Source organism: Myotis davidii, unplaced genomic scaffold (assembly GCF_000327345.1).
Source record: "Myotis davidii unplaced genomic scaffold, ASM32734v1 scaffold535, whole genome shotgun sequence".
Classification (NCBI taxonomy): Eukaryota; Metazoa; Chordata; class Mammalia; order Chiroptera; family Vespertilionidae; genus Myotis; species Myotis davidii.
Window position 1 is genome coordinate 1,701,193 of NW_006286980.1, and position 16,698 is coordinate 1,717,890.

Genomic DNA, 16,698 nt, shown 5'->3' on the forward strand with positions numbered 1-16,698 from the left:
GGATAATAAAAGGTTAATATGCAAACTGAATTACATAGGATAATAAAAGGCTAATATGCAAATTGACCAAATGGCAGAATGACCGGTTCCTGTGATGTGCACTGACCACCAGGAGGCAGATGCTCTGTGCAGGAGCTGCCCCCTGGTGGTCAGTGCACCCCCACAGGGGGAGCGCCGCTCAGCTAAAAGCCAGGCTCATGGCTGGCGAGTGCAGTGGAGGGGGCGGGAGCTTCTCCTGCCTTTGCAGCAGTGCTAAGGATGTCCAACTGCTGGCTTAGGCTGGTTTCCACGGGGAGTGGGCCTAAGCTATCAGTCGGACATCTCCCAAGGGCTCCCTGACTGCGAGAGGGCGCATGCTGGGCTGAGGGACCCTCGGCAGCATGAATTTCATGCACCGGGCCTCTAGTTTGGTAATAAAAAGGAATGAAGCACTGATATCTGCTACAATATGGATGAACTTTGAAAACATTGTTAAATCAGTCACAAAAAACCCAACATTGCAAGATTCTGTTCATATGAAATGTCTAAAATAGGCAAATCCATTGAGATAGAAAAATCAGTGATGGCTTGGGGAAGGAAGAATGGGGCTTTGGGGTGATGAGAATATTCTGGAATTAGTGATTATGGTTACACAACCTGAGAATATTCTAAAATCCAATAAACTGTACTCTTCAAAAGGATAAGCTTTATGGTATGTAAGTTTTATCTCAATAATATGTGCAAAATTATTATCTTTTTTAAATAACTAGGAATCTAATTTTATTTTCAAGGCATTTTTATGAGCCACTAAGTAACACAGTCATTATAGCATTGCTGGTTCTAAATTTAGATGTCAAATTCTTTTCACAGCTCAATATCAGATATATGTTCACTGGAATACATAAGACAAGCTACATAGTTAAGGAGGTATGTAATCTTTTTAGGGCAACAGAGTTGCAAGACAAATGAAGTAAACTTGTTCCATTATTTCCAGTAGTTTTGATAAAAGCAGGGTCCCAGGGTTGCTTCCTTTTAAAAAAAGGAATGAATTTCATGAGAGTAGGCTATGAATATACATTTCCTATCAGAACTTTTATAATTCTCTTAGAGTTAAAAATTTTTATCAGAAGAGAGCTTTAAATGGTAGCTCAACTCCATGGAAAGTCCTTACACACAACACTAAGGATAACGAGAAATGAAGCCCTTTTCATTTCTTCTTTAACTGGCAAGGTAGCAAATATAAATGCAATAACTGCAAAAGGTATAAAGTAGGTATTACTCTGCATTATTTTAAAAAATTGTTAAATAACATCATCTAGCTAGTTTTATAAAGAAAAACATAAACATTTTCACGTTATAAAAATATGAGAGCAAAATGTGTCTATACTGGTAAATGACATTATCTGGTCTTTGCCAAATGTATCTGGACTGAATAAATTCATGTATTTTATAAACTCAAATGTGTGTCTGTAAGAAAAATTGTGATCAAGTCTACAGATTTTAGAATATATATAAAATACATATTTCACCTGAGCAAAACAAAAAATTATGAAGTAAAATTGAAACATACATGTTAAGCTACCTTTAAATTTTAAAAAGAACATCAAAAAATAATTACATTCTAATTAAGCAGAAGTTAGTGATTCAAACAATACATAAATATCAATGATTGCTTTTTTAAAAAATGAAATCAACAAAAAAGAATAAAAACAAACCTGCTTCATTGCTTCTACTCGCTTGTTGAGAGCCGTGGTCTGCTCAATCAGAGATTCTGCTGCATCATCATGATCTCTCAGTCTCTCAACAAGAGCTTTGGCATCAGCAAGTGCCTTCTCAATTGTGCAACTCATTTCTAAAGGAATACCTACAATAAAAATTGAAATCAAGACTCAAAACAAAGGTGGCACATCATCCTATTTCAGTTTCATGTTCACAGAGATATGCTTCTGGAGCAAAATTTGTTACATGACTGTTCATTGTAAGGAGAGAGAGAAACATTTAAGAACACCCATAGCTTTGCTTCTATTAGGATGGCACAAGACAAAGTGAATTTATAATATTTGAAAAAAATTAGAATATATGCAAACAGTTTGCAGACATAACAAAAATGCATGTAAAATACCATGAATTTATGATGCGGAAAAAAAGTAAACATCCAATGGATACATTTTATATCATACAGAAATAGTGTTCTTTATGAGGCCATTCCCTATCTTGTCATTTTTGAAAGATGTCACTTTATTAATCTGTATTCTGTGGTCAATCTGACTATAAGATCCTTCCTAGCTTTTGCTTGGTCAGGTGACCTGAGATAATGTTCACACACTACTGACCAACCAAAGTGGCCTCTATGTGTCACGCTGGCAGGTGGGGTCCCTCGGCCTGGCCTGTGGGGATCAGGCCAAAACCGGCTCTCCAACATCCCCTGAGGGGTCCAGGATTGCAAGAGGGCTGTTCTCAGGTGATGCACCCAGGAATCGGGCTCCCTCCTCTCTGGTTCCCGGGTGCATCATCCAAGAACTGTCGCTGCCAAGTCACTGCAGCTCGGCAGCTCCTGCGTTCAGCGTCTGCCCCCTGGTGGTTACTGCGCATCATAGCTACTGGTTGGATGGCCACTTAGCCTTTTATATATATATATACACACACACACACCATGAGATTTATATATATCCATTCATCTATTGTTAGACATCTAGGTGGCTTCTATATCTTGGCTCTTACTAGCAATGCTGCAATGAACATACAATTAATATATCTTTCTAGTTAGTGTTTTGTTTTTGGATAAATTCCCCAGAGGTGTAATTGCTGGATTGTATAGCAGCTCTATTTTTAATTTTTTGAGGAACCTCCAGTTTTTCCTACGGGCTGTACTAGTTTACAATCCCAGCAACAGTGTATGAGGGTTTCCTTTTCTTCACATCCTTATTTGTTGATTTATTGATGATTGTCATTCCCACAAGCGTGAGGTGATATTTCATTTTGGTTTACCTAGTCTTAGCCTTCTCTCTAACCTAAGCCAATCCAAATGGACCTCTAGAGCACTGTAGAATAAAATAAAACTGCTAAATAATCATTTTAATTAATTCAAACTGTTAGTAGCTTTCTGAACCTGAGGGCTACCAGCTAATAATGTCCTTTGGTCAATAGGAAAAGTGTATTCCCATTTATCAATGAGGAAAGACTCAGGGATTCCAAATGAAAGGAAATGAATGACAGCACCATGCAGCAAGGAAGGAGTCAAGCTAGTACCAGAAATAGAATTTCCAATACCCAGGCTAGTGCTCTACTCAGGAGCCAACGTGGATCCCAGGACCGTATTTGCTTTTAGATAAATAAAAACTATCTTAGTCTTCCTGGCTGGAAAAACAGAGCAAATTCCCCAACTCTATTTCACCAACAGGTCTTCCAAAATATTATAAAAATTGCATTTCAAGCCAGCACTAGAAAATAAATGGGAGTGTTAATGAAGAATGAAATAACAAAATTTCAAAAATTTTTTAAAAATATATTTTATTGATTTTTTAAAGAGAGGAAGGGAGAGGGATAGAGAGCTAGAGACATCGATCAGCTGCCTCCTACACACCTCCCACAGGGGATGTGCCCACAACCAAGGTACATGCCCTTGACTGGAATCAAGCCTGGGACCTTTCAAATCCACAGGCCGACGCTCTATCCACTGAGCCAAACCGGTCAGGGCTCAAATATTTTTTCTTCTAACTAGTAAAAGCCTAGCATCCATTTTTACTAGGCATTAGAGTTAATTATAAGACCAATGGATGTGTGCTGATAGGCTTTCTCAATTACAATTAACATTCACTTTAAAAAGTATTTTCTAGTCTGCTAAAAAAACACTACTATCAAAATAAACTATATTTAAATTTTGCTTTGTAACTATAAAAATAATGCTATTCTGAAAAATGAATTTTAAACATAAGGTAATTCAAAGCATTATTTTATTAGTATTTCAGAAAAACAGTGACACAGAGTTTCTAAGAATCTGCATGTTCATTTCCTGTATGTGAAACCACAGAAAAGTTTAGAATGTTTTATAATAAGCATTAACTTTGTGACCTTTTTTGAAAAACATTGTGTTTCCCCTCTCTTTTTGGGTTGGTAAGTGGAGTGGGAGGGAGATTGTTTCCAACCTCTCTAACAAGTTTAAAAAACATATTCCAGTTAAAGAAAACATTTTAAAAGGGGTATTCCCGCCGAAACCGGTTTGGCTCAGTGGATAGAGCGTCGGCCTACGGACTGAAAAGTCCCAGGTTCGATTCCGGTCAAGGGCATGTACCTGGGTTGCAGGCACATCCCCAGTAGGAGATGTGCAGGAGGCAGCTGATCGACGTTTCTCTCTCATCGATGTTTCTAACTCTCTATCTCTCTCCCTTCCTCTCTGCAAAAAATCAATAAAATTTATTTAAAAAAAAATAAAAGGGGTATTCCCAATTTATCTACCTATTTTTATCATGCTTAATTATTACTTACATTATCTCCTATAGGTGGGCCCAAATTACAGGTGAAATTTTTCTAAAGCAGGTTTTTCCCCTGCATTAGCTATATACTCGCCTACTTTACCACCCAAAGACACTGACAGACTCCTGGCAGCGGGTTCAGAACATTCTGCTGCTGATAAAAGAGAAACCACCACCCACCTATGACAGCAACTGACTGCTGTTAATTTTAGATTTTGGTTAACAAAATTTTAAAGAAATTCAAGTCACTCTTCTTTCTCTTTTACCCAAAAATTCAGTATCCTATAGTTGGACATACAGAAATACTGTGACTACCGATATGCCATTGAGTGTCTTCAAATGTCAACAATCTACTTTAATTAAAAATTTTTATTGGGTAGCTCAGGCAGGTATCTCTAATGTCAATTAGTAGATAATGGACATGGAATAGAAAAATAAAAAAGGCATAGTATGGGCTTTCTCATAAACTTACACTCTAAAAATAAATCAAGAAAAATGCATGTAAATCATATCCTATCTAATAATAAACAAACATGGTAATTAACTGTACCTCAAACACACTTCCCATTGGCTAATCAGGGCACTATGCAAATTAACTGCCAACCAAGATGGTGGCCGGAAGCCAGGCAGCTAAAGCGAACAGGAGGCTCGCTTGCTCCAGTGATGGAGGAAGCCAAGGTTCCCCGCCTGCCACTGCTGGGCTCTGAGCTTGCACTCTAAGAAACAATGTTGCAATTATAGAAGCTAAACAAACCCCAGAAACCTGCTTTCAGCCAGCAGGGCCTCAGAGCTGGAACTGCAACAGTGTTTCAATTATAGAAGCCAAACAAACTCAGATACCTGTTTTCAGTAGCTGAGGTCTCAGAGCTAGAGCCAAGCCGCAGAGCTAAAGCCGGCTCTCAGTTCCAGTGACAGCCATAGAAGGTAAATAAATCCCAGAATGAAAAAAAAAGAAAGAAAAATGGAGAGGTTGGGAGCTTCAGTCTCTCGTCAGCCTGAAAACGGCCCTCAGCCCCTCACCAGACACCCTTCAGGGCAAACCAGCCGGCCCCCACCCATGCACCAGGCCTCTAGCCTATATAGTAAAAGGGTAATATGCAAACTGACCCTAACAGCAGAAGGACTGGGAATGACTGTTCACTATGACACACACTGACCACTGAGGGCAGACACTCAATGCAGGAGCTGCCCTCTGGGTGGTCAGAGCGCCCTCACATGGGAGAAGCTCTGCTCAACCACAAGCCAGGCTGATGGCTGCCAGTACAGCGGTGGTGGTGGGAAGCCTCTCCTGCCTCCTCAGCAGCACTAAGGATGTCTGACTGCAGTTTAGGCCTGCTCCCCGCAGGCAAAGTGGACATCCCTCGAGGGCTGCCGGGCTGCCAGAGGGATGTCTGACTGCCATCTTAGGCCCAATCCCCAGGGGAGCGGGCCTAAGCCAGCAGGTGGACATCCCGAGGGGTCCCAGACTGGGAGAGGGCACAGGCCGAGCTGAGGGACACCCCAACCGCCCAGTGCATAAATTTTTGTGCACCAGGCCTCTAGTATATATATATGTGTCTGTGTGTGTGTGTGTGTGTATGTATGTGTGTACATACATACATACACACACACACAGACACATATACATATTTTAAATGTCAAAGGCACACAGCTGTGAAAGTGCACATCTTTGGAGCTACAGCCAGCCAGCTGCCTGGTGTGGTCGGATAGTAAGGTATCTGGAGAAGCAAGGGGAGACTAAGAAGGCAAACTAGATTGGGACTGACAGTAAAAGGTCCTGAATGGTGCTGCTTAACCATCAGGAAATAGTTTTGTCGGCAAAATTGGTGACCAAAAAAGTTTCGGCAGCGACATAAACAGATGTGTAGTTCAGAACGATAACTCACTGGGAAGGATGATGGCGGGGAAGCTTAGCTGGGGGAGGGCACCTGCACCATTGTGGGGAAAGGAGAAATAACATAGTGCAGTGCGAGTGGCAATGCAGAATCAAGGACGCAGGTTCCCAGCTTGGCCAGCAGGACTGGACCCACTATCAATCATGGGATGCAGAAGAACGGCAGGAAGAAAACCAGGAAAAGAGGAGCAATGCTCAGAGGGCAGTTTCAAGAAGGAGAAAAGAGTTCTCTATGTCCTATGCTGCAAAGAGATAAAGTGAAAACCGAAAGGGTCCCCTTTCCCTCCCCTCAACGGTGAGCTCCCAGGTGGGTTAGGCAGCAAGAAAACAGACGGAAGGTGTGTCCCGAGGGCCAGGGCCAAAGCTTTTCATTAAACTTCCCGCACTGCAGCCCCGGAACGAGGAGCTCAGACCTGAGGCCGGGGAGAGGAAGTACAGCTCCCCGGAGGGGCTAACCGGCGGGGGGAAACCGATGGCCGGGCAACCGGTAGCTCAGGAGGAGCAAAGCACCAGAGCGGCCCCGGAAGCTAACGGCTTCCTCCGCCTGCTCTGGTCCCGGGTTTATTCCACTTACTCTGGTCTCAGTCCCTCGCAGCCGTCAGCTGTGGCGATCAGGGCTCAAAGCCTCTGCCAACCGGGACCTACGCACCCAAGGGGAGAGAGTCCTTCCGCCTGTTCAGCGTCTTCAGCGCGCAGACCTAGAACAAGGCTGAGATAGTCGGCGGGCAACTGGGGGGTCCGCAGGGCTCGGCCCCATCACTGGACCGGGAACCGCGTCCGACTAGCGCTCCCACCAGCACTCCAACCTCGCGAGATTTCCTTCCTTGCGTCACCGTTGGGGGGCTGACCCAAGAGATTTACTTGCAGCTTCTCCCTGACTTGCGCGGGAGGTGGGGGCGGGCCCAGTCTAAGCCCCGCCCCGTTAACCTACTCAGGTTTTTTTCGCTTGGTTTCTCACCAAGTCTCGCGAGTTTTACCAGGGAAACCGGCCTAGGTGAAGAGACCGAGAAGGGGAGCCCGGGTGGGAGGGCCTTGCGCTTCAGGGCCCGTGGCTGGTTTAGCTGGTGTTGTGGTTGTTACTTCGCTGATGGGGAGGCTCTCAGGTTGCCCGGAACATACTTCCCAATGGGTGATGGTGGAAAATTAGCGGGTAGGAAATATTGAGGGTCGGAGGCATTTTTTTTCTCTTGGCTCCGCCCTCTTCCCCGTTCAGCGACCTGGGCATCTGGCCCACCGAGGGGGAAGGGCGGCTTGGTCAGGCCGTCGGAGAGTGTTGTGCGCACGCGCGCTCCCGGTGTGTGAGTGTTCGTGCTCGCGCGCACGCGCGCGCGCTCCCGTACTTAGGAAGCTGGGGAAGAAGCGGAGTGCTGAGCGATGAGCGGGGGAAAGCCCAGTCCCCTGCCGTGGGTACTAGACGCTCCTGACCGTGCGCTGGCCCTCCCCACCCAACCGGCAGCCTTTGCCTGAGCGGCCGTGGTCCATGGCCTCTGTGCGTTTCCACTTCAGGACCAGGCACGAAAGTAAGCTAACCTCAGCCCTGAGGTCTTCCCTACCCGCTCACCTTGTGCTGTCCACCCCGCACCCTCCCGCAGAGGGTGTCGCGATTCCTCCAAGAGGAGTTTTGCATGAAGGGGAAATGCGTGGGAAAGCAAGGAGAAGCCAATAGCAGGGTCGTAAAAAGTCAGTTCGTGTTCATGAACACTTCTGCTTTTTTACCATGTGCTTTTTGAATGTGGATTGTCTATTAAGCATAAGGTTTTATTAACGAAGCAAGGGAGTTTTTGTAAGAAAAAGTTTTAAGAGAGTTCCTCCTCCCCAGCCAGGCGCTTGGTAGCACCTAAGTCTTACTGTTCTGCATGGTCAATGAGTGCGGTGGCTCGAAAGCTAAGGGGGGGGCATTGTGAATTTGGGGTCCTTTTCCGAATGCGAAGACCCGATATGCAGTTATGTTAGATGTCTGTTGTGTTTTGGTCTTCCCTGTTGCTGTCACTTGTGTTTCCTGTTCATTCTATCTCCTTCCCTTTTCAGAAGTCTGGAGACTTTTTGGAGGGAAGCTCAAAACCGCTGACTTGGGTTAGTTTGGGGATTTGTATGTGATTGCTGTCAGTAAGCGAGGATCATCAAAAGTGTGTTTGAAAAAAGTATTTGTCGTGTATTATTGTTTGGTATTATGTAAGGGGATCAAGTACAATTATTTGTAAAAGTATTTTCTTTTGCTCATTTTAAATTCATTCAACAAGCAAAAAAGTATGGACTGTAATTTTGCCTGTGATTGATAGAGTAACAGCTTATTAGGATGTAGCTCATCCCTTGAATTGATACTTTGTGGTCAGGACCTCATTAAATCTTGTCCTTTGTTGGACACGTTTCTTTGGATACTGAATCTTCCAAATCTTCTTGAAGAAAAGACACATTAGAAACAATGTAAGATTTAAATGTCATGTATAAGATATCTGGCTAATATATTTTATCCCTTACAGGTTAAAACAAAATGAAGATTTTTTCTGAATCTCATAAAACAGTCTTTGTTGTGGATCACTGCCCTTACATGGCAGAATCATGCAGACAGCATGTTGAGTTTGATATGCTGGTGAAGAACAGGACCCAAGGCATCATCCCATTGGCCCCTATATCTAAATCATTGTGGACTTGCTCAGTAGAATCTTCCATGGAATACTGTAGAATAATGTATGATATATTTCCTTTCAGAAAACTGGTGAGTGTGAAGTACAAGCAACATTTGGGGAATGTACTTACTGCCTGTAACATTTTTTATATATGAATTTGCTGTAAATTTAGAACTGTTTGTTTACCACTTTAAAAATGTGATATGTAGCCCTCCCCTTTGGGATTAAATGCCATGTGTATTTAGTTGGGACCAACAGTAACAGCTAACAATTATGGAGCACTTACGGGTGCCAGGCGTATTCTAAAGGGTTTCATGTATATTAACTCCTCTAATTCTCACAACAGTCCTATAAGGTAGCTATTCTAATTACTAGGATAGTATTCAAAGTATATAGTCACCAAAATGGAACAGGCACTGACCGTTGATTGTTGCTAGCTTAAGCAGCAGGGATGTTGTCTGTAAGCAGTCTGTCAGACTGTGCTGGTGTGTACTAGTACCATCTGAATATCAGCCTTTTTTTTTTATTACTGTCATGTTGGAGATGAAGCTGAGGTGGTGATATATTAGAAAATATATCAAATGATGACTTTGTTTCCTTTTGGGAGAAGGGTGCGATCATTTCATTTCACCTTACTTGATAATATTTTTTTTAAAGATTTTTCTATTGATTTCAGAGAGGGAGAGAGAGAGAAATATCAATGATAAGAAAGAATCATTGATTGGGTGCCTCCTGCACGCCCCTCACTGGGGATTGAGGCCTCAACCTGGGCATGTGTCCTGACCGGGAATTGAACCATGACCTGGTTCATAGGTCGATACTCAACCACTTAGCCATGCTGGCCCAGTGATACTATTTTTGTTTTGTTGAATTTTACTTACAAATTTAGAATAAAAGTCCAAATTAATTATTTTGACTTTCAGTGCCCTATGTGTTATGGCCACTGCCTATTTTTTTGAGCTTATCTCCTGCTCTTATGTCTGCTCTGAACTTCATCCTTTTAAGGGTACTCACTTAAAGGTCTTTGCGAATGCTGTTCACTATACCTGGAATTCTCTATCCCCAGCTCTTTCCATGGCTGATTTCTTTTGGTCATTTTGAATTTTCTTCAGTTGCAACTTGTGTAGAGAGCCCTTCTCTGTCCAGCCAACCTGAAGTAACTAACCATCTTTTTCTTCACATTTATCACTCTGAAATGATCTTGTTTATTTGTTGGTTCCCTGTACTGCTCTCTTATCTTACCACACCTGCCAAACCTTGTTTTCCCCACATTGCGATAGAACTGTTTTATTCCTCACTATATTCCCATACTCCAGCACTGAGAATAGCACCTGACATGTACTAGGCATTCTATACTTATAAAATGGATGAATGACTCAATCAACAAATCAGTGCTAGAGACCTCATATTATTTTATTTTTAATTCTTTTTACTATTAACTAGTAGCAAACTTTACATTTTAAATATGATGTGATCAGATGGAATTGGAGTTGAGTACTAACTATTTCTTTGAAATCTGTTAGGTGAATTTCATTGTGAGTGACTCTGGAGCACATGTTTTAAATTCCTGGACTCAAGAAGACCAAAATTTGCAAGAGGTATGGTTCAGGTTTTGAACTGTGGCCTTTTTGAAAAATTTCTCATCATTGATGTTTCAGTAATACTTTAATAAAAAATAATTTAAAAATTTTGATCAATATAGGATAATATATGGACATTGTTTAAAAACATCACCTAATACTGAAAGTGAAACAGCTGTCTCCAATCCAGCCTTTGCCCACTTGAAAGCAAACTTTCAACTCTTGCTCATTTAGTATATACTTCCATATTTAAAAAAAATTATTTTACTGCCATTTATCTACTTAAAGAAGTTTCCTTCTATTTCTAGTTTGTTGAAAAGGTCTTACATTTTGTCAAATGCATTTTCTTGTATTTTTGGAGATTATGTGATTTAAAATTTTCTGTTAATATGATATGCATATTAATTAATTATTGGATTTTAAATCAACTTTGCATTCTTGGGATAGTCCCCTTAGTCATGATGTATAATTATTTTTATATGTTGCTCAATTTGGTTTGCTAGTAGTAATTTGTTGAGGATATTTGAATCCATATTTATAAGATATATTGGTTTATAGTTTACTTTTCTTGTGATGTCTTTGTCTGACTTGTGCATACTCTTGTCACCATAATTGTTTTCCCATTATTTAGCTAATGGCAGCATTAGCTGCTGTTGGGCCCCCTAATCCACGGGCAGATCCAGAATGCTGCAGTATTCTACATGGCCTCGTTGCAGCAGTGGAAACCCTCTGTAAAATTACGGAATACCAACATGAGGCCCGTACTCTACTAATGGAGAATGCAGAACGTGTTGGCAACAGGGGGAGAATAATTTGCATTACTAATGCAAAAAGGTGAGACAATAACAGTAACTCTTTCACAGAGAGAATTGTACTCTTTCACGGCTTTTATTTTAAAAAGTAGGGACAATATGTTAGCATTTAAACGTATCACAAGTGGCCTTTCTAATATTGAAGCTTTGTTTATCCAGTTCTAAAATACTCATCTCAGTGAAAACTTTAGATTGTCATCATGTAGGTTAATTTGACTTCTCACTAGTTTTTCATTTGGTTATTTGGTGTTGTGAATGAGCACCTAAAAACAATCCTTACTGAAGTAATGTTAAATGCCTGTAGCTGAACAGTGTGTTTAATTTTTTCTCTTACTGTTTATTCCTTTAAGTTTGTTGTATCTTTTTTATGCCACTAGTGATAGTCATGTGCGAATGCTTGAGGACTGTGTTCAGGAAACGATTCATGAGCATAACAAGCTTGCTGCAAATTCAGATCAGTGAGTATAATCTACCTTTGAAATAAATATTAAATTTTATAGTCATATATTTCATTCTAATTATTTCAATAATTTTAATAGAAACATAAATTTTTCTTCAGACTCTACTTTGATCAGAAATTTTATTCCCTATTTTCCCTTTCACTTTAAGATTTTGCTTTTTCCCATAGGAAAGGTGATCAGAACTATAACATAATGTATAAATTTATAATGCATATTTGTTTTGATAGCTTGCTCTCATATTCTTTCAAATTTATAAAATGAATAAATTATCAGTGGCATTATTCATTATGGACCAAAACAATGAATTGCAGTATATGAATTTTTTTTAAAGCAAAAAGCTATTAAAAATATGTTTTGGGCTGTTGCAATGTGGAGTCTAAATTAGATTGAGCTATTATTAATCTCCTTAAGTGGAGTACTGGTATTATTGTTAATAAATAAGATTATTCTCACTAGGAGAAGCATGCTGAGGTATTTAGGAATGAAGTATTTCCTTTGCAATTTACTATCTATGGCATAATTAAAAAAAGTGTATGTCTATTTAGGTACATAGAGAGAACAAATATAGCTATCACTTAGTGAATCTAGTTTAAGGATATATCAGTATTCATTGAATAGTATCGTTATTTCAACCTTTCTGTAGGTTTGGAAATTTTAAAATAAAAAGTTGGGGGAAACTTTTTAGCATTACAAGTTCTGTATTCTTCGAATAATAAGTTATAAGTCCAGGTTAGTATTGTCTGGTTTTGTCTTTAAAAAACATTAGTAAAAAGGAAACTAATGCACAATATATTAATTTTCTCTGTGACAGTTATATATTGAAAATTATACCTGATTATAAGAATTTTCTTTTTATTTTATCCTTTAAACACAAAAACTATTTTTGCATTTGAATTTAATTAATATGAATTATTCATTTAATGTTCATACAAGTACAACAGTTATACAGTTTTTCTAAATATTTAGCTTTTGTGTTAACAGTAGTATCTGATTATAGAGATATGCTGTTTTGGTAAATATAACTCTCAATAGTTTATCTGCCTAGAATCTTTACATTGAATGCACATAGTTTAAAGACATCACCTATTACGAAAAGCAAAACAGTTATCTCCATTCCAGTCTTTCCCCACTTCCTAGAAGCAAACTTTCAACTCTTGCTCATTTGGTATATACTTCCACATTAAAAAAAAATTTTTTTTACTGCCATTTATCTACCTAAAGACGTTTCCTTTTAGTTTGTTGAAAAGGTCTTAGATTTTGTCAAATGTGTTTTCTTGTGATTTTGGAAATTATGTGTTTTTAAAAATTTTCTGTTGATATGATATGCACATTAATTAATTTTTGGATTTTAAATCAACTTTGTATTCTTGGGATAATCCGTTTTGTCATGATGTATAATTATTTTTATATGTTGCTCAATTTGGTTTGCTAGTAGCAATTTGTTGAGGATATTTGTGTCCATATTTATAAGAATAGTATGTATTTTTATATTCTAAGTGAAAGTTTTTCTTTAAGTCTCATGCAGATTCAGAAGTGTGAGCTGGTTTTGATCCATACCTACCCTGTTGGTGAAGACAGCCTTGTATCAGATCGTTCCAAAAAAGAGGTAAGTGCAGAAGTAATAGAGAAAAGATCATTTTTAGTTAATAATAAATGCTGACAAGGGTTAGCATTATAATGATCACATTGCCAACATTTTCTGCCAAGAAAATACAAGGTGGGGCAAAGCAGGTTTATAGTTGTAAGTACACGAAACACATAGTTTATTATTTTGCATTATTATTTATTAATTATTGTGTTATTTATTAATTATTGTATTTTTTTATCAGAACAACTATAAACCTACTTTTGCCATACCCTGTATTTACAGTTTTCAAAGAACCTGTATAGCAAAACACCTAGTTTGGTTCTTTGTGTTATAATAGTACATTTTATAAGTGTTTTCTGTTTAGCCTTGACTGAATGGCTCAGTTGTTTGGAGTGTCATCCTGTACCAAAAGGTTTTGGGTTCAATTCCTGGTCAGGGCACATACCTAGGTTGCCAGTTCAATCCCCAGACTAGGTGTGTATAGGAAGCAACGGATCAATGTTTCTCTCTCTCCCTTCCTCTCTCTAAAATATATAAAAACATATTCTCAGGTGTAGATTAAAACTTTTTTTTTCTTTTTGCTTGCCTTTTGACATTTAATTAAATGTGTTGTAAAACCCATACAATTTGCATTGTTCCTAAAATTTCAATTATTGCAATGGGTTTCAGTTGCTTTAATGATGTTTTATTCCTTAAAAATCTTTTTTTTCTCATTAGAAAAGTAATATACTCTAATAAAAATACACTCTAGTAACATAGAAATTAACTTTACCCAATCAGATGGGGGAAAAAACTAATTTCCAACGTTGGTTTTCCTTTTTAAGTAGATTTGAACATTTTTGAAGGAAAAGATAAATCTGTTGATTGTTAAAAGAATTTGCATCACATAATATTCTCCGTCAGTGGTCTATGTATTTACCTAATTGTATTAAATGTGTATGTTTTTAGGTTCAGGTTTTTCTCTTAGCCTTATTTAATATAAACATGTGAAGTATTACCTTAGTCTATGAATGCTTGGTAGTTAAGTGGTATTGCTAGGTCATTAGCTTTATTGTTGTGTTTTTAGGTGATTTCCAGTACAAGCCCCCTTTTTACTAACTTGTACCTGCATATTTTGATAATGTGGCATTATGTTGGGTTTACTTTGTGATAGCTAAAAAGCTTATTTACAATAAATATTTTTACCCTGGAATGAGTAAAGTTTTGTGTTACCTTGTTGTAAGTAAAGTTTGGCTGCCTTATAGTTATTGGTGATAAAATATGATGTTTGTAGTGATTTCCACATTCCTTTTAAGTAGTTCTATCTTTCGGGTGTTGTCTTCTCAAAATGAATTACTTTTCTATAGTATTTCTATGGGCCACTTCTGATCCATTTTGCATATAGATAAATAGAAGTAAAATTAAAAATGAAAATATATATTTATATCAACAACTCTAAGTTTCAAGAGGACAGGGAATTTGCCTGTTCACTGCTGTATCCTCCAAGAGCTCACACAGTTTCTGGCATATAATGTAGTAAATTCTGCTTGGTACCTATTTATTAAATGAATAAATGAATGACTGTCTGAACATTTATTGCTAAAATAATGATCATTAGTGCCTAGCCAAGTTTGGCTCAGTGAATAGAGCATCGTCCTGCAGACTGAAGGGTCCTGGGTTCGATTCCAGTCAAGGGCACATGCCTGGGTTGCAGGCTCGATCCCCATTAGTGGGTATGCAGGAGGCAGCTGATCAATGATTCTCATCGCTGATGTTTCTATCTTTTCCTCTCTGAAATAAATAAAAAATATATTTTAAAAAATAATGACCATAGTTAATTTATGGACCTTTGTATTTTTCCAAATTCTATAAAATGAAAACAGTCACTTTTTATGGGTTGAAGTAAACTATTTAGCATTCGGTTACAGTGTATTAATGTTTTATGGGTGGTTTTTTCTCTCTCATACTTTTCTGTAGTTGTCCCCTGTTTTAACCAGTGAAGTTCATAGTGTTCGTGCAGGACGGCATCTTGCTACCAAATTAAATATTTTAGTACAGCAACATTTTGACTTGGCTTCAACTACTATTACAAATATTCCAATGAAGGTAGGCAGCTCTTTTTCCTGCTATTTTGAAAGCTCTGTTTTGCTTTTTAAACATTTGTTTGACATATATTATTTATTTTAATTGAACCTTAATATTTTTCTCCCCATATCATGTTTTCTGTTTTGCTAGCCCACATTCAGTGTCTTTGACCAGGTCAGTAAGTACTGAAAAGCAACAAGAAAGGATCACAGAACAAAATGCTGTATTTTCTCTCTAATAAGAACACTCAGCTTTTTTGTTTTTAACTATGTTCTCATTATTTTCATCAAAGTATAATCTCTATCTTAAATGACCACTTTTTCTGTGATTCTTTTTATGACAGTTGTGTTATTAGATTTTCCTTACATTGTGTATTCTAGTTGGTCTTTTATTTTCTGTATTTTTGTTTTTGCCCAACAAATATAAAGGTGTTTGTAACTAATAAGTCTGACTAGGGAAAAATAGCTCATAGTTTTAAATAAGTTTATTACCTTACCTGAAAAACCAAAGGTGTGAGTCTTGGGATTTTATTAATAGATATTCTTAGGCACCTGTTGCCACCTGTTCCTTTTCATCATAGTATCATTAGATTGTCTAGAACTAGCACAATGCCTGGCCCATAGTAAGCTTTAAATGAATTTTTACTAAGTGAAATTAATTTTAATTTTATTGATTATGTTTATAGATAAAATAACCATCATATCTAAAAATACAAAGAGACTTTCTTATAAGTCCCAATTACATTGTTTTGCCACTATATGATGAACACTAAATTGCATAGAAATATCTTTGATTATTAATTTTCTCCTATACCATTGCCTGGCTCTTTAATAGAAATTGTAACTTTAACCCATAGAAACAACAAGTAAAGTAGCGTAATAGGTGTACTTTATTATACACTGAGTGGCCAGATTATTATGACCGGCCAGATTATTATGACCACCCCATCAGTACAATGAAGTAAATTAGTTATGCAAATAATGATGATAATAAAACCTTGAGAGTATTTGCTTAGGAAGTTTTCAATATTCAGTATTTTTGGAAGTGTCAATGAAGTGCTGATGGGGTAGTCATAATAATCTGGCCGGTCATAATAATCTGGCCACTCAGATTATTATTCATGAGTTATAAGAAAAATAGTCTGAGGGTGGGTGACAGGTACCTTGCTCTTAGAACTTGATTATATTTGTGTGCTGCTGGTGTGATTCTTTCTTCAATCTG

At 38.4% G+C, this 16,698-nt stretch overlaps 2 protein-coding genes across 4 annotated transcripts in view; one reads left to right on the top strand and one right to left on the bottom strand.

Annotated features, from left to right (window-relative positions):
- The window catches only part of FGFR1OP2 (FGFR1 oncogene partner 2), a 19,233-nt gene extending 12,062 nt beyond the window's left edge, over window positions 1–7,171 (bottom strand). Inside the window, exons 1-2 of one of the 3 annotated variants that reach the window (XM_015560780.1) lie at window positions 6,995–7,171; window positions 1,695–1,843 (exon numbers count right to left, since the gene is read on the bottom strand). In XM_015560780.1, the coding sequence (XP_015416266.1) occupies window positions 1,695–1,829 (135 nt within the window). In that variant the 5' untranslated portion in view covers window positions 1,830–1,843; window positions 6,995–7,171. Of the gene's footprint in view, window positions 1–1,694; window positions 1,844–6,919 lie in introns of all 3 variants that reach the window. The other 2 variants (XM_006758925.2, XM_006758926.2) reach the window with 2 other exon arrangements.
- Window positions 7,172–7,345: 174 nt separating this feature from the next.
- ASUN (asunder spermatogenesis regulator) overlaps window positions 7,346–16,698 on the top strand; it is a 32,558-nt gene continuing 23,205 nt past the window's right edge. The window contains exons 1-7 of the mRNA XM_015560765.1: window positions 7,346–8,025; window positions 8,826–9,061; window positions 10,496–10,570; window positions 11,184–11,386; window positions 11,742–11,822; window positions 13,341–13,431; window positions 15,370–15,498. Of these exons, the coding sequence (XP_015416251.1) occupies window positions 8,837–9,061; window positions 10,496–10,570; window positions 11,184–11,386; window positions 11,742–11,822; window positions 13,341–13,431; window positions 15,370–15,498 (804 nt within the window). The 5' untranslated portion in view covers window positions 7,346–8,025; window positions 8,826–8,836. The remainder of the gene's footprint in view (window positions 8,026–8,825; window positions 9,062–10,495; window positions 10,571–11,183; window positions 11,387–11,741; window positions 11,823–13,340; window positions 13,432–15,369; window positions 15,499–16,698) is intronic.